This window comes from Telopea speciosissima, chromosome 4 (genome assembly GCF_018873765.1).
Source record: "Telopea speciosissima isolate NSW1024214 ecotype Mountain lineage chromosome 4, Tspe_v1, whole genome shotgun sequence".
Classification (NCBI taxonomy): domain Eukaryota; kingdom Viridiplantae; phylum Streptophyta; class Magnoliopsida; order Proteales; family Proteaceae; genus Telopea; species Telopea speciosissima.
This window is the reverse complement of record NC_057919.1, coordinates 8,012,122-8,039,037: the sequence shown is the minus strand read 5'-3', so window position 1 is coordinate 8,039,037 and position 26,916 is coordinate 8,012,122. Positions and strand designations below refer to the sequence as shown.

At 38.7% G+C, this 26,916-nt stretch overlaps 1 protein-coding gene across 1 annotated transcript in view; it reads left to right on the top strand.

The window, feature by feature from the left end:
* LOC122659936 (epidermal growth factor receptor substrate 15-like 1) overlaps positions 1-26,916 on the top strand; it is a 32,871-nt gene that overhangs the window by 1,081 nt on the left and 4,874 nt on the right. The window contains 8 exon segments of the mRNA XM_043855093.1: positions 10,854-12,015; positions 14,248-14,472; positions 14,558-14,787; positions 19,866-19,937; positions 21,734-21,805; positions 21,886-21,984; positions 22,165-22,236; positions 22,309-22,423. Of these exon segments, the coding sequence (XP_043711028.1) occupies positions 10,854-12,015; positions 14,248-14,472; positions 14,558-14,787; positions 19,866-19,937; positions 21,734-21,805; positions 21,886-21,984; positions 22,165-22,236; positions 22,309-22,423 (2,047 nt within the window).

Here is a 26,916-nt window from a genome sequence, read left to right as displayed (position 1 = left end):
CAATACCGTGTTATATTGTTATTCACTAGAGTTCTTTGGGCCAATACACACACACTCACATATCATGTTTATTAAGTCTTCTCAGAAATACGTGTTTGACTTTTAGGAACCACAATTAGCTAGCATACATTGTCAAAAAATAGACTGCTCAATCCATGAGAGATTCATCGAAATTTATGTCTGTACCTACATTTTCCTACTTGCTGGTTGTGTAAGGTACCGTGATGAGTTAGGTTCTTTGAAGACGAGAATTAGGATTCCTCGGTACTTGGAAACTCACAATTTTTTTTGATGAATAGTTGTCTTGGGGTGTTTCTACGCTATCTCTCTTTTTTTTCCCCGCTCTCTTTCCTTTGAGGTGACTACCAAGTTTTTGTTTAGTTTCTAGTCAGCCACCATTCAAAACACACTATATTGTCCCATAATGATGTAGATCAAAACATGAAGAAGAAAAGACCAAAATACTGTTCACATGATCAATGTCACAGCCACATCAAACCAAGTTTATTGGGCCAGGACTGGACCAGCTCGAGCCAGCCTAGCAGGACCAGATCGAGCTAGCCAGCACGCCTCTAGAAGACCCAAGATTGTGCCCCACAATTTTGACAAGGCTGGTCTTTGACCAGTCAAATCCTAGTTGCTTAGTTTATAATTTATTAGTTACTAATTTGATATTTTGATTATTCTTGCATCTTTAGAAGACTGGATTATAAAGCCTTTAGCAGTTTCTAATTCCAGCTAGTTTCTATTTTCAGTCAGTTCCTATTGTCATTAGATGCTAAGTTTTAGTAGTTGCTAATTTCTATTTTCTATTTTTCTAAGCTAGCCTAAGTCATTAAATAGGCAGCCTTTGTAAGAGCTTGACAGTGAATTATCGAATGAAACTTTGAGGGCCATTGCTTGCAATCGGTTATGGGAGAAAATCCCCTGTTTAACAGCTGAGATAGCTGTGGGTGAGAGGCCCAGGACTGTGAAAGTCCAACCCTATCTTTCTATCCATCTTCTTCTACCCTTTTCTTCTTTTATTTTCCAATCAATTAAGTGTTTGATGCTCTGCTGCAACCTATCATCGATCCTACTGTATAGGAGTTCTTACTTGAACTATTTCTACATTACATAATGTCATATTTCTAGAGGAAGCATAGCGTGGTGATGAATTCGGTTATAATGACCAAGGTGTCCAGAATTTAAGAGATACACAGAAAATGGTTTTGAGAATTTGGCAGTTGGAAATTGAAAGTCTTGGCACATAGGTGCTCCATAGTTTCTGGCAATGGACTGCATTGACACTTCTCAATTAGGTCATTGTTTTGGGGATTTTCCCCCTTTTTTGCAATTTATTTTGGGGTGGGGGGTGGGGATGGGGAGGGAGGTGTGTGAGTGCCAAGTTTTTTGTAGCTTAAAGTAATGAACCTATGGAAACATACTACTGACTTGATGACAGAGGACTGCTCATTGTGGGTTTTAGGAGACCTATAGAAAATCTAAAGCAGACACGTCGCATGTGTCGAAAATAGTAAATGGGATTATTAGATTTTTATAGTTGCATTTGAAGTTATCATTCTTATGAGTTATTACTTTATTGATTCATTCTTGGTCCCTTAGGTAATGGGGGTGATGATTAGTAATTATTTACTATGTCTTTGTCCCAGCAATCCTAGGGAAAGTGGATGGTAGTGGAGACTCCAATGTAATTTTATTCTCTCACAAATAAAAAGAATATGGGGTTTGAATAACAAGAAGCTATTGTTTTTAAGGTAAAGGTGCAAAAAGAGCGGAAAACCTCCTCTTGTTTGAGTTGCAAGTGTGTCTATATGAAATAAGGTACTGTTTCCAAAAAAAAAAAAAGACTCTAAAAAGTTACGGGCACTTTACTGCATGACAAAATTTAATATGCTTGAATTACAATTAAAGACATTCTGAAATTGCTTGTCTAGATTGAGCTTCTGTACCTTCGGACGCTTCTGTGGTGGCTGTTGCCTTAATAGCAGTTCCTGAGGATGGGTGATTTTGATGAGTATTTGTGGTTATATGAGTTAAGGATATCCCTATTCACAGCAGACAACATTAACTGGTTCAATGTGCAAGTTACACCCTGTATTTGGCAATTTAAATGATTGTTGGTAATAGCTGATTGGAAGAGGACTTGGTTAAATTTGTCCAGTCTTCGTCTCTCTCTCTAAAAAATAGGAAAGAGGAAAAAAAGTCCAAACTAGTTTATATTTTGCAATATGGCGGCATGCCATCTTTTGCAAAGGAGGTGGATTTGTTTTGGTGAGAGACTTTAGGTGGTTTGTGTTTAAGTTCTTGAAATTGAGACTAATCTTCAAATATGGAATAAGGAAGCTCTGCGTGGATATTGGAATCAGAAGTTAAAATCTTGAGGAAATACTGAGAGCTTGCAGGTTTTAACGAGAGAGGAGCCTTGAAGAAATTGACGTGTTTGATTGTCTGTAGTTCAATAATTTGAGGAGATCATAGAACGTAAAAGATGAGTTGGAGTGAGGAATCTAGGTACAGATGAAAATATGGTTATGCAAAGTTGCAAACACAAATCTTGTTATGGGAAAAGGCTAAGCACACCGCCAGGGTGCCCAGCATATGTCATCCTCTCTCCTCCCCCTTTGGTAAAAACTCCCTTGCCCTCCTGTGTCCAGCCCCGTGATTGGTGTATGCTGCTAGCTTACGGAAAGCTGGTGGCATGCCCAACCCTCTCCCATTTTTTATGTACCAAGAAATTTTTTATATAATGAAACATTTTTGTTGTCATAGAGATATGTCATTGGATGATCAGGTGGGTTTTGGGTTGAAGGGATATTCTCATCCGTCAGATCAGGTACCCGTACCCCTTCCTGCCCCAACACCAATTGTATATTGTAAGCCAAATCATATAAAATCCCATTTACTAATTGGTTTAGATCCCATGTGATGCAGATCTGAAGACTTATTCAAGGAAAAAGAAGACCAAAAGAGGGGGCCAACTTGTGGCCTAGTAGCTACTGTTTTGCTACTGTTTTGTTTGCTGGTTTAAGTGTTTTTATACTTAGTTTAATTACTATGTCCTTTGTCTTGGTTTAGTCTAATTGAACCAGGTTCATTGTCTGGTTCAATTTAAGTTTTTTTCTATTTAAGCTATTAAGTTAGCTTTATTTAATTGTTGGATCCACACCTCTCCACGCATGTGAGAGAGGTTGTGTCTTGTACATCAAATCAGCTAGGAGGATTTCCACTCCTATGCTGATTTGACTTGATCGGCCTATTGGCCTATAAATAAAGCAATTCGTGGGAGGCTCCGCTTCACCTCACGATTTTAGAAACTTGAAGCTATTGCTGCTGCTGTCTTCTGCAACTTGAAGATTGGCCTTGTGTTTGATCAAGGTTGAATGGGTTGTTGGTGTTTCATCCAACAGACGCCTTGCAGAATCCCGGGTGGACCGTTCTTGTGTTCTTGCTCTCCTACTACTTGATGTAGATAAATCACTTGAGGCTTATTTTAGTGGAAATAAGCTTTGGGTTGGGTCATATATGTATTGGGACTTTGATCCCATGGGTCTATAATAGGGGTGCAAGTTTGGCCCTGTCAGCCCGAACCCGCCTTGAGCCCGAACAGGGCCTGGGTTGAGATATCTTGGCCCGGAGGGCGGGTCAGGGCTTGTAATTTCTAACCCTGAGTTAGGGTCAGGTCAGGGTTGAGGCCTCACGCTGAGCTTGGCTTGGCCCGACCCGACCTTGTTTTAAGTTATACTATAAAATATTGTTGGAGAGTATAGATGAAGAAAACCAGAACCGAGAATGGAGGAAGAAGAGAGAAAGAGAAGAAGATGAGGAAGAGGAGAGAACTGTTCAACTTATCAGTCTCCCTCATAATGCTTGTATTTATAATCTCAAATTACAATAGAAAGGGGAACTCCTAATCATGATAGGATTCCAAGTTACAATAGGAAAAGAACTAGAACTAACAACTCAAACGGAAACTAAGACTAACAACTCATAGTAGAATTAGGACTTAACATAATTAGAAACTAGGACTCCAACTAGGACTAGGAAAATAGAAGATACACATATCAACCAAATCACTGTTCACATGAACAGTGCCACATGAACAGTACTTCAACACTCCCCCTCAAGCTGGATTATACAAATAAGTAAAGAAAGAAGATCCAACTTGAACTAAAAGGAAAAAAAAGAACTCCATAATAATACAAACACTCCCCCTCAAGTTGGCGCATACAAGGTATCAATGCCCAACTTTAACAAAATGAGAAGAAACTAAGTTGCAGCAGAATCTAGCTTGACAGATGAATGTAGCTCCCAAATAAACCTTCAAGAACTTGAAATAATTGATCTTCAAAACCTGGACAGACATGATCAGCAAACCGGGACTAGAATTTCTTCCAAAAAAAGGCAGCTTTTAACGATCTTCAATAGCTAACCAATGATGAATCTCAGATTGTCATAATGACATAAAATCTTGAAGTTAAATAACTAGAGCAGCAAGTAGCGGAAACGAGCTGAATTAGGCAGCGGAAAAACACTGTATCAACCCAACTGATAGTTCTCAAATAGGCAACAACCAAATATCTTCAATACTCTTCAATACTTCAATCTCCCCCTTACGGCAAACTCAACCCAAAAACAAAGGATACCCAATGGCAATGGTGGAGAAAACTGATCTTCTATGTTTTGCACCAATGTTCCTGCAAGTTTTGCGTTCTGCAATGTCTGCAGGTGTATTGTACATAATCCCCCCTCACGTGTAGTAGTACACGTGGACAAATAACGGAGATTATGTCAGAGATAGTGCAAAAGTATAAACTTCCAGAATTCTCCTAAGGTGCTATGGGTATGAAAAAAGGAAGGAATGGCAAAATTGTAATTTACCAGAAGTTTCCAAAGGTGTTATGTGAAAATACCAAAGGTATGGGATATGAAGGGAATTAGAATTATTGAAAGAGAAAGGTGTTGGAAAAAAATTGGCATGGCTGTAATTGGATGGAAATCCACTTTTAAATACAATCCAAGTCAAAGGGCAAACTGGTAATAAACCTGAATTTTCAAGGGTCAATTGGGTAGTCAAATAGGAGAATGTATTAAAAAGGTAATGGCAGTTCCGTAAATAACCAGAATTTTGCAAGGGTCCCTTGGTAAATAAGAAAGTAATGGGTCATTTAGGGAATTAGATTTATAAATGGGGGACAGACTTGGAAGGGAAAATAAGTAAGGACTATGAAGTAATTGAAGGCAACAGTAAGGGCAAAAGTGGGGGCAATAATGGGATTCAGAAAACATAATAATAAAGACACCACGTCTGTGGTTGTCTTCAACCTTCAGAACCTGAGACGGTAAAGTGAACAGAGAAGCAGCACTGTGGGGGAGAAAAGGGGCATGATGTTGTTTTCTCTCTTCGATCAGCAAACATAGATAATCACACCAGATTTGAAACCCAGATTCAAAATCAGATTCGAAGGAGCAGCAGATATCAACATCTTACTATAGCAACGCAGAAGAATCACCACCCCTCCAAGAATCAGGTTACTGTTTGTGGATTCTAAGAGAAATAAATCAATTCAAACAAATCTCCAGCATCTGGTTTGAAACCAAGAGCAGCAGTGACACTGGTTAGCTGAGCTTCGATCAAACAATTTTCATTGATCAATTCCCAACAAATTTCAGGCAGAATTCGAGCAGAAAATCAGCACATCAATAGCAACCAGAAAACCAGCAAATCAATTTCAACTCTTCAACCTGAGCAATAAATCAGCAAATAAATTAGCAGCGGAATCGATTCAGGTATTGATCAATCGATAACAATATCAGCAATAATCGAGAGCAAAGAAGGGGTCCCAGTCTCCTTCGATAACTGCATCACAGAGCACAAACCAAATAGCAGCAGAAAATAAATCTTGTGCTGTCGGAAGAATAGAACCCACGAGAGGGGTTTCAGCTGCAGTAAATTTTTTCTTCTTCTTCTTCATAGCTCTGATACCATGTTGGAGAGTATAGATGAAGAAAACCAGAACCGAGAATGGAGGAAGAAGAGAGAAAGAGAAGAAGATGAGGAAGAGGAGAGAACTGTTCAACTTAGCAGTCTCCTTCATAATGCTTGTATTTATAATCTCAAATTACAATAGAAATGGGAACTCCTAATCAGATTAGGAATTCCTAATCATGATAGGATTCCAAGTTACAATAGGAAAAGATCTAGAACTAACAACTCAAACTGAAACTAAGACTAACAACTCACAGTAGAATTAGGACTTGACATAATTAGAAACTAGGACTCCAACTAGGACTAGGAAAATAGAAGATACACATATCAACCAAATCACTGTTCACATGAGCAGTGTCACATGAACAGTACTTCAACACTCCCCCTCAAGCTGGATTATACAAATAAGTAAAGAAAGAAGATCCAACTTGAACGAAAAGGAAAAAAAAGAACTCCATAATAATGCAAACAAATATATATTGATCTAGTATATATTATAAACTTTAAATGTCACCCACATTTTGTTATAGAATATATTATATATGAAGATAATAAGTGATATAAACATTTTATTATAGTGTTTTTTTAAGTAAAATTGAAATTTTTTTCCCCTGTCCAGTCCAGCCCATGCATCTCCCTTCCCCCTCCCCATGATTAGGGCCAATCAAGGTCAGCCCGGCCCGACCCTAAGGGCGGGTCAGGGTTGGATTTTTCAGGCCCTGAGTGAGGGTCGGGTCGGGCCTGGGCCCAGCTAAGGAGACTCAGGGTCGGGCTAGGGTTTTATAAAGTCCGGCCCAACCCGACCCTGTTGCACCCCTAGGTTTATTTTGTAATTAGTCAATTTAATGCGCCTAAAATAGGGGTAGAAAGTAGAAAAACAGGATTTTCTTCATTAGTTTAGTTAGAGTCTTATTTTGAGTCTATTTTCTTTATTATTTCACTTTCTTAGTCAATTTAGGTTACCTTATTAGTTAATGATAGGGTTAGGCCTTTCCTTTTTGGTGTCCAAGTTTATTTTTGAGTTTTCTATATAAGTTTGTAATGGGAGGTCAGCATTGTACACGAATTTTATTAATGAAATATTGGCTTTAGCCTTTGTGAAAATCCTGAGATAGGTTGGGTAAGATGCCCAGGGTTAGATCGCCATTCCCTTCCCCCATTCCCTTTAAAAAAATTGGTTCTTGATTTCAAACCCTAATTTTCGTTAAATTTAGTTCAAGACTGCTACAAGCTTTTGGGAGTTTCTTTACATTTACAATATCATTCAATTGCAGCTCCAATGGCTTCAACAGGTTATTAATTTTGTGGGATTCTTTCTTTTGGTTATCTTTTGAGATTTCATCATTCTTCTCCAACCAATTTTGAGATCCCTCCAACCTAGTTGAAGATATTTGGAATGCTCTCCCCTCTTTCCCTAGCAGATCCTCTAGATCGGGAGATTCTGTGCTGTGGGATCCCTCTCATTCGGGTCTCTTCTCCTCCAATTCGGCCTGGGAGCTCATCAAATCTAGAGGCCCACAGGTCCCCTGGTACAGACTTGTTTGGTTCAAAGGTCGTATTCCCCGCCATAGCTTTTACACTTGGAGAGCCCTCTCTAATTGCCTTCCGACGTAGTCCTTTCTCCTTCTCCGGCAGATCTCAGTTGTGGCCTCTTGTTTTCTTTGCTGGAATGCTCCTGAAGATGTCAACCACCTATTTTTTGAATGCCCCTTCTCTTCCTCTATTTGGTCTGGTATCCTCGCCAAATGCTGGCCCAAAAGTAGAAGAATTCTCTCCTTTCTTCGTGAGTGGCTTTGGGTTGCCTCGGCTTTTGCAGGGAATTCTGTCTGTGATGTTATTGGAAAACTTGCCTTCATCGCCGCAATCTCAGGAAATGGACCTCCAACTCTAGATCATTCAGTCAGATTTGGGGTTCCATCTCCTTTGAAGTTTTAAGCAAAGTTTCTAAGTTTTCCCCTTGCTGTATCCCCTCCCCTAGGAGCAGGCACATTGTTGTATCCTGGGGCCTCCCCCTCTCCCCCCTCCCTCCCTTCCTTGTATGAGGTGCTTTCCCTTGTATTCTTTCATTGTTTCCCCCTTGGGGGTTTCTCTTTTGGTAATGAATATTCATTCACCCAAAAAAAAATATAAAAAATTTTGAGATCCCATTGTTCTCTTGGTTCCCTCATATAATTTTTCCGGCTTTCAAGAGAGAAGTTAAGAATTATTTTTTTAAATCCCATTATTCTCTTTGTCTTTTTTTTTTTTTTTGGGTTTTCTATTTGATCCTACTTGGGATTAGACCTATTCAGGTTCTAGTCTTACATTACTACTGGTGGTTACTTGTTCTTATTCATATTTTCTGATCATAGACATTAACAAGTAAGTGAGTTCGTAGTTTTCTGCGATTCAAACCTAGCTTTTCTAGAAGATCATATACAAAGTTATTGATGTAGATCAATCTGTCCAGGTTCATTCTCCCTTTCTCCCCCCAATCAAACTAGTATTTTTTTCGGAGATATTCATCAGATCTTGTGGGCCTCATTCTGGCCATGGCGTGGAGGAATTTTAGGGGTGGATTTTGACTTGCGTGAGTAGGAATCAATAGAGGAATTTCCAGATTTTTGGGATCCAGTTGGATGTTGCATCGAGGGGTTTCAAGGTGATTATTTCTTCTCTTTAAGAAGAGATTTTGGAAGATCTTTGTGGGCCCCATGGAGTCAGCTTGCGTGTGAAGGGGAATAGAAGTTGTTTACATCTTTATCTACTTCGTTTTTTGGTTTATTTCCATTTTACTGTAATAGCTATTAGTTAGATTTAGTTTCCAATTTCAATTCTCAGTTTTAGAAGTAGTAGTTTCTAATTTATTTGGTTTCTATTTTTGTAAAAGGGGAAGGATTTGTTTTGGATTTGGCAGCCTTTTATGGCTTGTGTATGGGAGGTTCTTTTCTCCCATCAGTTATAGACTTTCTTTATTATAAATATAAGAAAAGGGGGACTATCTCCCGACGATTGGCTGAATAGAAAAAACTGGTTGTTAACCTTGAGTGTGAGGTGAGAGACCTTCCATGCTGTGAGGTGAGAGACCTAGTGGGTGAGATGCCCAGGTGAGAGTGAGAAGCTTGAACCATCTATCCCTTACCCCTTCTTCCCTTTCTTCTTTCTTTATCAATTTCTCTTTATTTCTATTTCCTATCTTGTGTTAAATTTCAACAACTGAGACATATCCAAGTCCGGTTGATGCTGCTGAAATTGCTACGGGTTCTTTGAAGCCTGCTCTGTTACTGGTACATCAAGTGCTGGCTAGAGAAATTGAGAATACACCCTGAGGCCCTGTTATCTGGATTGCTATGGCTGATATCTTAGTGATCCTGCTGTGAAATTTGTTCCTAGTTCGGGACTGGTTCTACATTAGTTATTTTCTAGATTAAGCAAACCAGCCATCCGTTCAATCTGAAATTCTTACCAGACTAGGCTCAGATTTAAATAAAATTCCGTTTTCCTATTTTACCCCTATCCTCCCCCCCCCTCCCAATTAAACCTGCAACTTAGACTTCACAACCCAAACAGCCGATTCTGTTTTCTTACCTACTTAAGCTAGTGAAATTTGATTACACTATATCTGAAATTAGTAACTTAATTCACCCCTTCTGAATCCTAAACCAGTACCTAAAAATTATATTTTACCCTCAATCCTATTGCTATCAGGATTTGACCATAACTTCACTTCTAACCATCTGAATGGGCTGAAACTTTCAGCAACCCCTCTCCCCTATCATCCCTCCACTCGATAGTAACCCTAGGCCTTTTCACCTATCCAATTTTCTGTTACATTAAATCTCCCTATTTTGGAACCTATCCTTTGATTGTTGATCTTGGTTGTGGCTACTGATTTGAATACTCAAACCCGTACTACATTACCACTGGGTAGGTTGAGAATTGCCTTCACTGTGTTATATATTTTTCGCCTAGACGGCTAGACCTGCAGTTGAAGCAAATGGATGCTAAAGTCTTGGGAAGAATCATGGTGTGTTTTTGTTTCTTGAACTGAGGTTGAAAGTAGGAGAGCTCAAGCACAATTACCAGACCAAGGCCTAGATATGTTGTTTCTTTTGTACATGACCTGACCAATAATTCTATAATAACTTGTTATGCTGTGTGGTGATAAATGGTTGGCCCCCTTATATACGTCAATTTTTTGGTGACACTATTGCAATGCATATAAGATGTGATTTATATTAGGCCTGTAAACGGATCGGATTCGGCTCGGATACGGATCGGATGTAATCGGATTCGGATATTTTCTGGTCGAATATGGATACCTCTAAACGGATTCGGATGGATTCGGATGCGGATCGAATTCAGATTTTCGACCATCCGTTTACACCTCTGCCTTGTGTAACCCGAACCTTCCTCCCCCTAGTGGATACAATTCACTCTCAATCCATAGTTTTAGATCATGATTCTCTTTTCCTCATATTCTAGAACCTGTTGAATCTTCAAAAATCCTCAAGATCGTTATTTACTTAATTTTTTATAATTAAGTATTCGGATTCGGATTTTTATCGGAGTATTCGGATTTTTTTCCATGTATCTCTAATCAAATACGGATGCCCCTAAACGGATACAGATGCGGATCAAATTCGGATTTTCGGTTATCCATTTACAACCCTAATTTATATCCTGTATGTTATTGTTATTTGGTCTGTAACAGTGACTATCTTCATGAAGATGGTGTTCTAGGATACATGTTTTATACATTCTTTACCCCGTCATCGTTTTCCAATAATTTCTAGAATTTCTCTGTTGTTTTGCTAAAACCTGGTCAATAAATCTATGGCTTACTTCGAATTGGGTATGTGATATTCATTATCTTTATCTGCAGATATGGATGCATGCCGATCAGAACCGTACTGGTTACCTTGGTAGGACTGAATTCTATAATGCTCTGAAATTGGTAACTGTGGCACAAAGTAAGAGAGAACTAACCCCAGATATTGTGAAGGCGGCATTATATGGTCCAGCTGCAGCTAAAATCCCTGCACCACAGATAAATATTCCAGCCACATCTCCAACACAGCCAAGTTCTATTGCAGCAGCTCCTGCCCCTCAGATGGGTGCACTTGCACCTACTTCATCTCAGAATCCTGGTTTTAGAGGGCCACAGTTATATCCAAATGCTACTATGAATCCACAGTTTCGCCCTTCGCAGGACAATCAGTTCATGAGGCCGCCTCAAGTCATGCCTGTTGGTGCTGCATTACTACCATCACAGGGCATTCCTGGGGGAGGTTCTGTGGCAGGTCCACGCCCACCAAACTCGAATGTCTCAACTGATTGGTTCGGTGGGAGGACTGGTGGATCCCCAATGGGAGCAACCTCACAAACCCCTAGTAGAGGGACTTCTCCCACTGTAGGTCAGGATGGATTTGGTCTGCCATCTTCAGGTTTATCATCTTCGATGCCACCTAGACCACTGGCAAATTCTGGGATTATACCTTCAGTCACATCCAAGCCACAAGATCAGGTCTTTTCATCATTCCAGTCAACGGCTAAGGATTCTAAGGCATTGGTTGTTTCTGGAAATGGATTTGCTTCCAACTCAATTTTTGGAGGAGATGTGTTTTCGGCTTCTCAACCAAAACAAAATACTGCAGCACCTTCATTTTCTGCAGGCAGTGCAGCTATCTCATCTGCCATTGTTCCAGTGCCTTCTGGGCCCCAGCCTTCTGTTAAGCAGGATCCATTTGATACCTTGGGCTCATTATCAACTCAAACTGCAGGTGGTCAACTTCAGCAACCACCATCACTGGTGAAACCAAACCAGCAGGTTTCAACCCAGAGTGCTGCTGCATTTAGTTCATCCGACAGTTTGATGGGACCTGGGAATTCTGCACCGTCCCAGTCACAGCCGTCATGGCCAAAGATGACTCAGTCCAACATTCAGAAGTATACAAAAGTGTTTGTTGAGGTGGACACAGACAGGGATGGTAAAATCACTGGCGAACAGGCCCGTAACCTTTTCTTGAGTTGGAGATTGCCAAGAGGTAGGCATTCATTTATTTTTAGTTTAGCTTTCCTTTTATGCTTTGCATGAAGTGAAATCCAGTTGGTTAAAGTTTTGACCCTTAACTTGTTTCTCATGCAATCTGTTCATGGAAGTCGTGGCAGCGATTTTGTGATGCCTAATCTCTGTTTGAATTCAGATTAGCCTTTTTAATTAATATGGAGCCTGGGCCTTCTGAAGTGTTAGGTTAGGATTCCAAGATAAAACCAGAATCTTAGTGCAGATATAGAGCCAAAATAGGAGATTTTAATATTTCAGATCTGATCAATCTTATGGGGCTGGTGTTCTGGTCGAGTAGCAGTAAAGATGTGGGAATTAAGTCCTCAAAACCTGGTTTCAATCAAACAATTAGATCTGAAGATATAACAATCTGATTGTATTAGCAATTAGTTCCAGAACTTAACCAATCAATCTAGGAGCATTCCAGAAATAGAAACTGATTTATAGAAGCCTGCAGAACTGAAGCATGGAATTAGAAACAAGGCTGATCAGAAATAGTAACTAGAGAAATTTAGTAACAGGTGAGGAATCCTAGCAGTAACTGAAGTTGATTACGTCCAGAACCTTAGAACCTTTTGCCAGCTTAACTGAGATCAGAGGTAGGTATCGAGCTCTTTGTATAATCAACATCAGAAGGCAGACTTGAGGTTAATGTAAGACTGTATATTGAAGATAACAGTCCCAAAATAATCTTCTAACTCCAATGAACTCAGGTGAGTAAACTCAGGCTAGGTAGAAGGAAATAAGCAGTCAAATCTGAGGATAAAGCTTGAACAGGAAGTGGATTTAGATTACTCACAGTAGGGCTTCAAAGTAGAAGCAGCAGCAATTAGGACTCAAAATAATTAGACTGAGGCAGAGAATCCTTAGTTGTCACAGGGGAATTAAATTAGAAACAGCAGCAGGTAGAAAAAAGGGGCACAAACCTTGCTCGAGTGTGGGGGGGGGGGGTGTTGCAGAAGCAGCAACAAAAGCAGGAGAGAGGGGCCACAACAGGGATTGAGTGGTCTTCTCCAAGGGTAAAACAAAGCCCCAAAACCCTGCAGAGAATAGATCCCAGAATAGGAATCAAAAGAAGATCGAGTTCTGCAGAAGAAGCCCCGGTTCAGCAAGGATTCGAATGGTCCAATCAGGCTTGAGAGCAGTTCTTCAGCAGCACATTTATGGAGTCTTCTTGTACAGCAACAGGGACCAGCAGCAGACAAACTCAATAGACTAATGGTCTTCAAGCAGCAGCAGCAGAGAGCAAAAAGACTGAGAAGGAAGAGAGCTCGAGATAGAAGTGGGTGGGAGTTGGGCTTTCTCAGCTCTGGGTCTCTCACCCACAGCTATCTCAGCCGTTGAACAGGGGTTTTCCTCCCATAATCGAGTGCAAGGAATGCCCCCAAAATTATTTCATTAATTCATTGTCAAGCTCTTACAAAGGCTGCCTATTTAATGACTTAGGCTAGCTTACAAAAATAGAAAGTAAAAAGTAGCAACTAATGACAATAGGAACTGACTGAAAATAGAAACTAGCTGAAATTAGAAACTACTAAAGGCTTTATAACATAGTTGTCACGGCGTTGCAGCGACCCGAGGCGGTGGAGAGGGTCCAAATTCAAGACGACACCGACTAAGCGTCCAAGGCACCCAAGTCGACCAAGGTGCCTGGATGCCTAGGTGACGCCTTGACAACTATGCTTTATAATCCAGGCATCCAGCCTTCTAAACATGCAAGAATAATCAAATTAGTAACTAAGCAACTAGGATTTGACTGGTCAAAGACCGGCCTTGTCAAAATCGTGGAGCACAATCTTGGGTCTTCTAGAAGGCCTGCTGGGCTGGCTCGATCTGGTCCTGCTAGGCTGGCTTGAACTGGTCCAGTCCTGGCCCATTAGAACCTGGTTCGATGGGCCAGGTGCTTGGTTTTTCTTCTTCTTCCTTTGGTAATGCTGGCGAGTCATGGGATGTACATCAGAGGTACAAACTGATAACAGAAACTGAATATAGAAACAGCAGTATCAATTGAAAGGAACCGATTGAGAACAGAAACTGAATATGATTCGGCAGTGTTGTACCATAATGTGTTACAAACATTTATTTGTCGTAGACATATTTTTGCATCTTCTGTATATTGTTGGAGGCTTTAGGGACCATTCAATCCTGAATCACTTATTATATTCCTTGTTCACATTCTGCTAATAATACTATTTGTGTTGACACTTGCCAGAGGTCTTAAAGCAAGTGTGGGACTTATCCGATCAAGATAATGATAGCATGCTATCACTGAGAGAGTTCTGTACAGCGCTCTATTTGATGGAACGGTACAGGGAAGGCCGTCCTCTTCCACCTGTGCTTCCAAGCAGTGTCATGTATGACGAGACACTTTTGCGCACCACGGGGTCTGCTGGGCCTGCTGCTGGATATGGACATGCAGCTTGGAGACCTACTCCCGGTATCTATTTGACATATTGATGCACCTCTCTGATATCATTTTCTATGTATTTCTGGATTTTTATATTTTTCAATATGGTGAATAGGTTTGCAACAGCCTGGAATGCCTGGTGCAAGGCCAATATTGCCTGCAGCTAGTGCGAGGCCACCAATGCAGGTTCCTTTCTCTCCTCAAGCTGATGGAGTGATGCGGCAGCCCAATCAACAGAAGTCAAGGGTGCCAGTTTTGGAAAAGCACCTGCTAAACCAACTCAGTAAGGAAGAGAATGCTTCATTAAACTCAGAGTTTCGAGAGGCAGCAGATGCAGATAAAAAGGTTCCCCCCCTCTTCTTTTTCTTGTTCTACGCTTCCACTTACCGTCATTTATTTTAACCATCCTTGTTGCATCTCTTGTTCTTTTTCCCAAGGTTCTAAAACTCGGTCTCGACCAGGTCGAGTTTTCCGAGATCTCAGCGAGACAGTGTATTTTTTTTTTTTAATGTTTCGGAATTATTTTTCAGTGGGCATATGGACATAGTTGGCTCCGAAACTTTAAGGTAAGCTTGTTTTAGGCTTAATAAATATAGGGAAGCAGTTCTCTGTCTGGGAGTGTGGCCTACGCCAGCACTCCCATGTGTCTATCTCTCTCCTTCTCAAAACAAGGGGGCAGAGGTGTCTTTTCACATGGGAAGGAGAGAGATAGACTCATGGGAGTGCTGGCGTAGGCCACATTCCCTACACCAGCACTCCCGGACAGGGAACTTTTTCCCATAAATATATTAAAAGGTTCAAATTGAAGAAAAAAAACACCCAATTTGGTGTTTTGGATTTGCACCTTTGGTTGGCACTTGGCAGTAAAGGCCGAATCCTTAATGTAATATTGCCTATTCTACACATTGTTTGAATGATATGAGACATAATTGGCAAGTAAAACAAGTGAATTATGCACATAATATTGAATAATTATTTAAGAAATAGTTAAAGACTAAAGTTTCTACTACAAACCACAAGAATACAATGAAGTCTTCATAATGCATATTACATAGACACCTTACCATCCTGGTCTTCCACGTGTTAACTCCCAAGTCCCAACAATACAATACTATGACTCTATGAGTACTGAGGAGGTCGAGATTCTCGAAATATTTGAGATTTCATTGAAATTTCTCTGAGATTCTCGAAATATTCGAAATCTTGACCGAGATTTTCGAGATTTGACATTTTATAGTTTCGTATCATATCTTGTCTTGACCAGCTCGAGTTTACCGAGATCTCGGTGAGATTTTGAAGTATGCTTTTTCCTCAATCTTTTGTTTATTTATATATTTCTATTGCAACACATTTCACTGGGTGAAACAAATGCGTGTAGTAATGGCAGTTGACGATCTATCAACAACTGTGGCCAGAGCCAGACAAAATATCTAAAGTAAAATAAAAAATACATAAGTTAATTACACTGTGATGCAGGTGCACTACCTTGGACCGACCCAAACCCATATGGGTATCCAGATGGAGATGAACCGGATCCAGTTTGAGTTTTTGGATCTAGCAGGATTTTAGGAATTTATGTTATTTGGGGAAAAGAATGTCTTTTTTACTTTATTTTATTCTGTTAGCTTTGTAGGATATTCGGTTTCCCAATTCTTCTTAGTTTCCTTATTTGAAATTGTTTCCTGGTTAGAGAGTTAGTAATGTAGTCCTAGGTAGGAGTAATCCCACTAGGAACCAAGGTAATAGGATCTCTTAACAAGGCTGGCCGATTGGGACAGCTTAGGCTAATTAGGGCAGAATTAGGGTTATGGTTAGGGTTTCAACTCAGGGTTTTATTTGGTAATGATGTGCAGAATTTTATGAGTCTAATGGTATAAGTTGGATCAAATTTGGTTGAGGTTGGAATTCTAGGGTTTTGGGTAGGATGCCTTATGAAAATGGACTGTTTGTAAGATCTAGGGTTTAGGGGCAGATTTTAGGAAAAAGGTTTATAGGGTATTAATGGGCAGGTCTAGGGGGTTATTTTGGTATAAAGAAGTTAGGGTTTGGATGAGTTACAAAATTCTGCAATTTAGGGCAGAATTGGATTTAGGGTTTTAGGGTTCTAATGGATCTATGGATTAATGGAAGGGGTGATAATAGGAGTAGATGGAGCTTAGGTTAGAGGATTAGAAGAAGAAGGTTAAATGCTGAATTAATAAACTACTTACTTGAAAGATTAAATCTTCAATGGTAGCAGCTTTGAAGAACTAGAAGAAGGACCTCCCGATCTACAAGATGCAAGGAGTCGATCGGAGTCCACCAATCCCTTCACCTTGATATTACCCACAAGGTAGCCTTGATATTACTCACAAGGTTCACTCAACAGAGCAGAGAGGCAGCTATGGCAGCAAACAAAAGCTTTTTCATTAATCAAATTCGTGTCCAATGCTGGCCTCCCTTACAAACTTATATAGAAGACTCAAAAATAGACTTAGACACTAAAAAGGAATGGCCTAACCTTATCCCTAACCTATTAGACAACTTAAACTGACTAGGAAACTGAAATAGACTCAAAATAAAGTCCTAATGACTTAAAAACAACTTAAACTACTTAAAATAAAAGAAGATTCCCTACTAGCCAATAGGATATAAGAACCTCTTAGCCAATAGGATCACTTCACTTAAATTAGACCAATTGAACAAATTGGATGCAACCAACTTAAACCGGTTCAATTAAAAACACAAAATAAAAACTAAGTATTGGGCTAATCCCGTATGCAACCTTTATACCCCTATTTCAGGCCCACTAAAGTGGCCTAATACATAGAAAACCTTTGGGAACAAAGGCCCAACATATATATATCCCAGCCCTACACTTATTCCCAATGAAACAAGCCCTATTTGATGATGAATCTGCATCAGTTAGTCTTATTTTTAGGAGTCTTTTATTTTTCTTTATATATGATGTAATTCCCCATCAGTGGAAATAGATTTAATAGAATGGAATAGTTGAGTTGTGGTTTGAGTAGCCTGGGGGCTGTGATCAAGTTTTCTCCCCCCCCCCCTCCCTTCTTCTTGTGCATTTTCCCCTCTCCCCTGCAACTCTGATAGCTTCCTCTCAGAATCTTCCCCTTTCCTAACCGGCCCTCCACCAATTTGGTATCAGAGCCGAAGTTCCCATATCCCCCTCTGTCAATCTCTCTCAAGTCTCACCCCATTCTTCTTCTTCTTTCTGTCTCCTCTATTCTGTTACTGTTTTGCCATAAGACCAGCAACAGTGGGAAAAAAAAAAACCCTTTGACTCCAGGGCCACCGCTCCCATTCAATTCCACCCTCTTAGCAAAACCCAACCCACCCTTTTCATCTCACTTTTGCTTTTTAACTTTTATTCTCTGTTTTTCCCCATAGTACCCCTGCCCCACCTTATTCCTTTTCAAATTTTATTGTTCTCCAAGTATATCCACTTCTTACGTCCTTCTTTGCTTTAAGTGTTATTTTTTTCTTTCCAGAATTGCCCCTCCTATTTGTATTCTACTTTGTTTTTTTTTATTGCTTTCCTAGTTTACCCCTCCCCACCAATATGTTACACCAACTTCTGTCTTTTCTTCTATTTAGTTTGCAGCCATTGTTATCCTAAACCCACTACATTATGGAGGTTGATTGATATGATTTGATCCTTTCAATTAGAGATGGTTTCCGTAAATTGCAAACAACACTTCTTGATTTGAAGACCGGTTTTCGGGAGCTTGCTGAAAGTAATAACACCTTCTATAATAAGGTGTCAAGCATGATATAGTCTTCAGAAGGCGGATTAGAGACGGAAGAAAAGGTGGACAACGACATCCGATCAAGGTTGCCATTGAAAAATTGATCGACGGTCCAATTTCAGTCATGAAATCCCATGATCAGATTCCCATCGAAGAAATGTCCTTTGCTAACAACCATCAGAAATGGTTGATCATTAGATACGCTGGATCATCACCCCATCAAAGTCGATATTTGTGGATGATGATTGAATGGTGTTGATTCTCTTGTTTTACGGAACTTGTGGGTGAGTTTTTTCTCAACAATGGGGGAATTGATGCAGGTGCACTACCTTGGACCGACTAAAACCCATACGGATATCTAGATGGAGATGAACCGTGTCCAGTTTGAGTTTTTGGATCTAGTAGGATTTTAGGAATCTATGTTATTTGGGGAAAATACTGTCTTTTATTTTATTTTATTCTGTTAGCTTTGTAGGATATTTGGTTTCCTAATTCTTAGTTTCCTTATTTGAATAGTTTCCTAGTTAGAGAATTAGTCTTATTTTTAGGAGTCTTGTATTTCTCTTTATATATTATGTAGTTCCCCATCGTTGGAGATAGATTGAATAGAATGGAATAGGTAAGTTGTGGTTTGAGTAGCCTGCGGGCTGTGAGCGATTTTTCTCCCCCCTTCTTGTGCGATTTCCCCTCTCCCCTGTGACTCTGTTATCTCCCTCTCACATAACCAAGCACTGTGATTATGAGAATACATATTCCTTACATGATATATTTACATATTGTTTATTTATTGTGTTTTATGCTTCAAAACTGTATTTTGCATGTATCCTAAGCATTTCCATGCATATCTTTAACGCATCTTGCATCTCTCAGATACAATAGGATATGTCTCTTAAAATCACCTTACAATATGATACCTGATACCGATACTGTAACCTTGGTAGCATATGATACGAACGGATGCTCTTAAGCCTGGTTGTAATCCTTCTAGTTGCCATGTTGCTTCTTCTTGGCATTTGCATGTTTCTTCCCCACTGCCCTCTTTTCTCTCTCTCTCTCTCTGACACACATACACACACAGCAGCCTTCCTTTGTGGGTGCAATAGCTACCCTTTTTTATGAAAGCAATTGATGTTTCATTTGTTTGTTTTTTCCCTTCCATTTCTAAATTCTAACAAATATACCAACTTCCAGTCTGTACTTTCTTTTTCCCTGAACAATCCATAGCTAAATATAATTTTCTCCTTTAAATTTGTTTTATTACAATCTAACGGTAATGATATACTGAATCAATATTCTTACATTCCTGTTGCTGAAGGAAATAAGCCAGAAGAGACTTGAGTCTAACTCCAAGCCTGTACTTTTTGATCTTGCTCCTAAGTTGCCTATAATTTCTTTTAGATATTCTTGAAGGTCGGAACAGTTGGAATTTGCGGTGGTTATTGTATTGATAGCGACCTCTTGATAGTGGTTTTCTGTCTTTCAGCTTTCTGTTCAGTATGCCTTTTGTTTAGAGATATGACATGTCTAGCCTTTGGTAAACTTGTAATTGTTCTGCTTTATGTATTGAAAATATTTTCGTATTGGTTCAGCTGATATCTATCTTTGACCAAAAAGAAAAATAAGTTCAGAAAGAACCATCTTAGCCATTTAACTTGACTCTCTTCGTGATGGAAGGTGGAGGAATTGGTGGAGATTATGGGTTATAAAGAGAAGATTGAATTTCACCGCAACAAGATGCAGGAACTTGTGAGTAGTTTCACTTTCTAATTTCAAAACTTCTGTACTTTCTTTTGATCCTTAAATTTTTTTCTTTAGATTGGTGTTGTTCTGTATTTTGAGTTTATTAAAGACGACTTATACATTCTCAGTCAGTGGCATACTTTGCCTGATTTCTCTCCCCCCCCACCCCCCACCCCAAAAAAGAGAGGCATACTTTGCCTGATTCATTTGGGTTTAATTTGTAGAATTTACTTTTCCCCTTTGCTGTAGAGCTGGATGATGGTAGCAAAGTTTCATTAGAGGATCATTTTACTTCTGTATAATATTTACAAGTTGGGTCATTTGGTGCTTGGGCACTGCAGACAACTGAGTGGGCAGTTCTGGTCATTGATTATTTGTTTTCTTGGTTGAATCTGAACCTCTATGGCAAATAATAAAGAAAAAGGATGGGCTGAAGGCTTGGACAGTTGTGCTGCATTTGGTTACACAGAAAGTTGATAAAAGAAGAAAATGAAAAGTGAAGTAAATGAACTAAGAAATGCTCCTTGATTAGTTGTAGAAAGTGGATTATTGAGAAAACTACTGAGAGGGTAACTTTTTCCTGTTTGGTTTTACTTGAAAATTAGGGATAAATTGTGAATTTAAGTTGATGATCTCCATGGCAGTATCTTAAAGATTTAAACTAAAGGGATTGTAATGGGGCAAGTTAAAGGGGTTGAGCAGTCTGGAGTCTGGACTGCGATTCTTTTTTCAGAAGAAAATCAATAAAAATGCAGCTAAATTAATAGCTAAGTGGTAGTTATATAGCATAAGTATATCTTACGATATGTTACTATCCTAGTTAGGCGTGAGGTCTATAGAAGCAAATAAACCATACTGCTTAGTGCTTAACATCTACAGAACACGAGGATGAAAAGAAACAAATGTTGATCGTATTGGTGAAATGTGGAGAGCCAAAAGAAGACAACAAATGTCAATACCTAGTTAGACAGGCAAGGATCATGATTTTGGTTTCGACCATAGTTAGTAAATGTGCGTTTAATGAATTATACGCTTATTAAATGCACATTTATCAACTATAGTCAATCGGTTTGGTAGACACATTTGATATGCAAATTTTAATGTAATATCACCAAGATTTCAATTTGTCCTTCATCAGAATGATAGATGGTGAGTTGGTGATGTGCAAGCAAGAATTGCAGCATTAGAAATTTTTAAGAATCCCAATTGGGAACCACATGGAAACAGCCTCTCTACATAGGAAGGGTAAGTCTGTACTTCTGCCCCTCCCCAGACCCAGTAGTAGCGGGAGCATCGTGCATTGGGTCTAGTATTACTAGTTTGGTTCCTTTTTCATTGACCATCTCTTGGTAAAGTTTGTCGAAGCAGTGAATTGATGCCAAGAATTTGGGCCTTTAAAGCAAAGCATTGGCTGGTCGATGATGTTAATACCCAGGAAAGTTGTGCTTATTATTTATCTCTGAGTTGAAGTCAACTCTAGGTGACCAATTTTCTGTTATGACTGGTCCAAATCAGTTGATCAGGGTGGCAAAATGATTATTGGACCAACTAGTCTTCGGTTGGTTGATGTTTTGAGTAAATTACTATTTGGCATAGTGCCGCATATTGAAAATGAATCAAAATGTTGTCCCTCATTTGTCTGACAAAGTGATAAAACGTTGGGCCTGCTCATAGTATTACACATAGAGAGATCGTGACCGAGAGATCTTGCGATTATCTGTCCGAACAATTAACAGATCACTGTTCAACTTATATTTCATATTATCACATTAATTAATTCTTGTGATTTCATTGTATAATAGGTGTTATACAAAAGCAGATGTGACAATCGACTTAATGAGATCACTGAAAGGGCTTCTGCTGATAAACGTGAGGTATTTTCTTTGGATGCTTGGAGTGGTCATCTTATTAGATTTTTATGTTTATTGGCCTAATGGAAGGAATTTTTGTTCAGGTTGAGGAACTAGCTAAAAAGTATGAAGAGAAGTACAAGCAGGTTGGAGATGTAGCCTCTAAATTAACCATTGAAGAGGCCACTTTTCGTGATGTTCAGGTAGAGGTCCCACCTTTTGTCTTATAAAATAAAAATAAGTAAATTACAAGAAGTGCTGTTTAATTACTCAATATAGTGACTCAAGAAATCGTCCCTGTTGTTTGGGCTTATTTTGTTGTTAGAAAATTATTGTGTTCTAGTTGAGCTTTTTTTTTTACACTGTATTTATTTCATTTGTAGGAGAGGAAAATGGAATTATATCAGGCAATTGTCAAAATGGAGCAAGGTGGTAGTGCTGACGGTATTCTTCAGGTAATTTGGGAATATGACAAGTCCATTTAAACTGTAAAGTTATTTAACTACAATTTGTGTTGTTCTCTACAGGTTCGTGCTGATCGTATCCAGTCAGATCTTGAGGAGTTAGTGAAGGCTTTGAATGAACGGTGCAAGAAATATGGGTTACCTGTTAAGCCTACTGGACTAATTGAGCTTCCTTTGGGTATTAAAACTCTTTCATTGGTCTGGTTTCCTGGATCTTCCCATGATTCAATTTTGTTGGTGATGTGTGTCTTCCTGGAAGCTTGATTAAACCCATTGGGTTTCCAACTCTATATATGCTGCAGGAAGGGGCTTGTATGTGCTCCCCCCCCCCCCGCCCCCTCTCTTATTTTTTTGGGAAGAATAAGTATTTTTCAACCAACTTCTACCGTACCTGATATCTCCATCCTTCAGACGTACTTCAATATTTGTTATCCTATATTTGCATTTAGGTCATGTTTGGATGGGATCCTAACATAGTTGTCAAGGTGGCAAGGCGACCCAAGGCGGCGGAGAGGTGCCTAAGTGCTTAGGCGACAAGGCGCCCGCCAAGGCACCCTCAAGTGTTATTTTTTATTTCCCCCCTTTTCTAAAATTATTTCCTGTGCTACAATATATACTTTATATCATAAAAAATCAACATTAAGCCTCCTCAAGTCATAAAAAATAACATTAAGCCACATAGTCATTAAAAATCAACATTAAACCACATCAAGTCATAAAAATTTAGCATAGAACTAGAAGACAACAGAATTGAAGAACCAAGCTATTGAAAGTTTGAAACAATCAAAACATACATTTGGTTATACTAGTCTCACATTTGGTTTATACTTTTCTTAGAAAATATGATCTTATCTAGAAGTAATTAAATTGCTCTTGATTTAAAGAGATGTTCTTGTTCTCTAAGAAGTTTGACTAGTCAAATGATTTTAGTTTTACATGAGACTTTTTGTATTAGTTAGAGCACAAAACCAACTTTTCAACAAATCCAAAATTGCTTAAATCTGATTTATATTGAAGAAGTTATGTTCTGGTCAAACCTTATTTGGTTTGCGCGAATGTTGTTAATATCACTCTGAATGAAATATTTTTTTATATATCAAAACAAATGAATATTTTACCGCACTCTTGGTTCTTAGCAATGTTTTACCATATTAAGATTTATAGAATTTTTAGATTTGAGAAAAACCCCAGCATTTGAAAGTTGAAAATTTCACCACCCATCGAAAATCCAGTTTTTGTTCTTGAACTGGGGGTTTATTTTTTATCCTTTTGGAATTTGATTTTTTAACTATTTTTACGGGATTCAAATAGAGGGGGTATTTGCTTATTTATGACTACTATCTTAAATAAAAATATTTACTTAAATGATATTTGGCATAAATAAGGGCCAATTCCAGGTTCAATACCAATAAAACCCAGTTCAAGACGCCCTGCAATAAGGCGGTTGTCGCCTAGGCCCCAACAAAACCGCCTGGACACCTAGGTGATGCCTTGAGAACTATGGATCCTAATGACTTTCTTGAATCCAGATTCTTGATTGCATCAGATAATTCTCATGAATGTCACTGATTATGGGATTTAGTAATGATCCAAGAACCAGACGTTTAATATACAATGAAATTAATAAGATTGTATCCTAATGGAAAATTTTAAAAAAAATTGTGACACTTTTATATTATACAGTGAAATTAATAAGATCCTGATCAAATTGTCATTGACTCTTTGTATAAAGACATGCTTTTACTGATGTACAATATATAATTCTGATCAAATTTTCGTTGATTCTTTGTATAAAGACATGCCTTTACCAAAAAAAAAATTGTATAAAGACATGCTTTTACTGATGTACAATATAAAATTCTGCTCAAGTTGGAAGTAGTGTTGAAGCAAATTAGGTGTAATCCTTTGATCATTCCCATCATGTCCTTTTAAGAAATCCTTTTGGGACCTTGCTTTTCCCCTATAACTAATGTTTTTTATTTAAATGTCCTAATTGAATACAGATAAATGTTTGTGCCTCATGCATTTAAAGGATTGTTTGGTAGTTTCTTTTGTTACTTTGTATTCCTTTCTAATTTATGATATCCTTGACATTTCCTCTTCCCCTCTAATGCATATGGTCTAACTTGTCTCATAATTTGTTCTTGATATTTGCGACGATTGTTATCTGATCCACATAGTATAACTGGTACTCAAGCTTTCAATAAGGAGCTTGAGATAATTTTGTTCCTTCCTTTCTGTGCTTTACATGCAGTTTGTTGTTAGTGATCCAAGTCTTGAGCCTGTTTAATGTTTAATTTCCAGCTTAGGTTTTATCTGAAATTTGGGTATTGCATTTTTATTGTTTTTTCCTACTGAAATTTTTAGAGCTTCTATTTTAGGTTCAGGTAATAGGGTGAGTAGTTAATTGAGGGTTCGTATTTGTTAGTGAACTATGTCTTAACATCCCAATGGAATTTGAATTAGAGTGGTGTCATAATTGTTCAATTTTAGTCATGGTCCTCTCCAGTTTGTCGTTGGTTGCCACTTATTTTTCATCAAACAGCTTCTGCTTCATGCTTCTCCTGAACTCTAAATGTAATAATGATTTAAAGCTTTAAAACAGTACTAAAACAGAATCGAAAAACAGAGATATCAAATTCCATATTAGGGAGAACATCAATACTAAGGATCAGGCTGAAAGCCTTGTCGAGTTCCTCTTTAAAAGGGTATTAACTCTGCTGAAAAGTTCAACTGATGGTTCGGTCAGTAGATGGGACAACTTTGCCTTCATGGAAGAAGAATAGCCCTGCTCTCTAGCTGACTGATCCCGTTGATCATATAACTGGGAGGGGGTCATCAGTCAATGTGTCTATCCTGAGAATCCCTCTTTTACTAAGGGGGACACTATCGTCATCCTAATCAAAGTTATCTGAAAGTCATTCCCGTCATGAGGCTGACATCCACCATGGGGTAATCCACCGCCTCTCAGGCCTCCCGAGACCAAGACAAGACCAATGAGTATACCCATATCACTGCCTTACCGCCGGTTGAACGTTGATCCAATGGCTGGATGTGATTATGTGAATTTATGGGAGATTCCTAGTACCACTAGGATAGGGGTAAAACAGTCAAACCAGAGTTTAGATTAAAGAACAAAGTGCAGGAATATTAAACTAAACAGAATATCAATTTATGGTAATAATTTCAGACTGAGCAGAACAGACAATAACTTGTATTGAATTCAAGTTTCAAGACCTTAAAGCGATTCTACTTTATATAGGACTTTATGAAGTAACCAACAGATTTGAAAACTGAAAACAGAATCTGCAGGGGGATATTGTCGACAGAACAGTTCTGAAATAAGAACTGAGATCAGCAACCTAAATCACCTTTGAATCAGCAATCCCAGTGAGAGTAGGATTGATGAATAGCAAGAATGAAATCTGGACATAGTAACAGACAATAGAATTGCAGAACAACACCTTAAAGTAAAATAGAGCAAGAGTAATGGAACCTGGGCTTCCCACCGAAAGGTGTTGACAGGATTCACTACCAATCACAACTTGATTCACACAAGGAAGAGCGTACCACGATAGGCAGCAAAGACAAAGCTTATCATTAATCAAAACTCGTGTACAATGCTGGATCCCCTTACAAACTTATATAGAAGATTCAAACACTAAAAAGGAAAGACCTAACCCAATCCTTGAGTAAGTAGGTAACATAAACTGACTAGGACACCTACTCAAAACAGGTTTGGACTTATAGAATCGTAGTCCAGCTTAATTAAAACACTTAATAACAATTAAATAAACAAATAAAGACACTTACTTAACTATTCCCATATACCTTGTCTCTACCCATATTATATAGGCCCATTAAAGTTGTCCATTACAAACAAATTACAAAACTCATTGGAGCAAAGGCCCAACACATAACGCAACCCAAAGCTTATTTCCGCTAAAATAAGCCCACATCTGTGATTTATCTGCATCACCTCTATGTTTAAGTACACCATTTGTTGTTGTTGGTTGATGAATGGAGGCTTGCTAATTATTGCTTTTAAGCTGAAAATTTCCTATTCATAGCTCATAGGGAGGGTGTCAATTGGGCACCAGAACCGGCCCACCCAATAGCTTATTGGGCCGGTTCTGGATCTATCGATAATTTATTGGTCCGGTTCTGGATCTATTGGTAAGTTATTGGTCTGGTTCTGGATCTACCAATTAAGGTATTGGTCTCTCAAAGGTTCCAGAACTGATAGACCAACTAGGAACCGTTGGAACCAGAACAAATCCACATCCTAACATACATTATATAATTCTTAACTTAAGGTCATTACAGCAAAGTCAAGCCCTTTATTTTTCTAGTTTTTCAATTTTGACTGGTACCTCTTGTCTCATTTACTGTTTTAGCAAAGATTCGGCTGTTAATTTACGAGTCCAGTTGAAAATTCCAACTTAAGAACATGCTTTAAAATAATCCTAATTTATGTGGGTGGTAGTGTTCCTACTTATTTAAGAGGTACTATGAACCAGTTCCGTAGTTTGAGAAAAAAATGATGGTAGGTTGCATATCTTATGTGATTGAAATTAGTTTCTTGTAGTTGTTATAATATTATTGAATATATATAACATGTCTTATGGATTTTTTTTTGGACTGCTTCGAACCGGAACCGGCCCACTCATT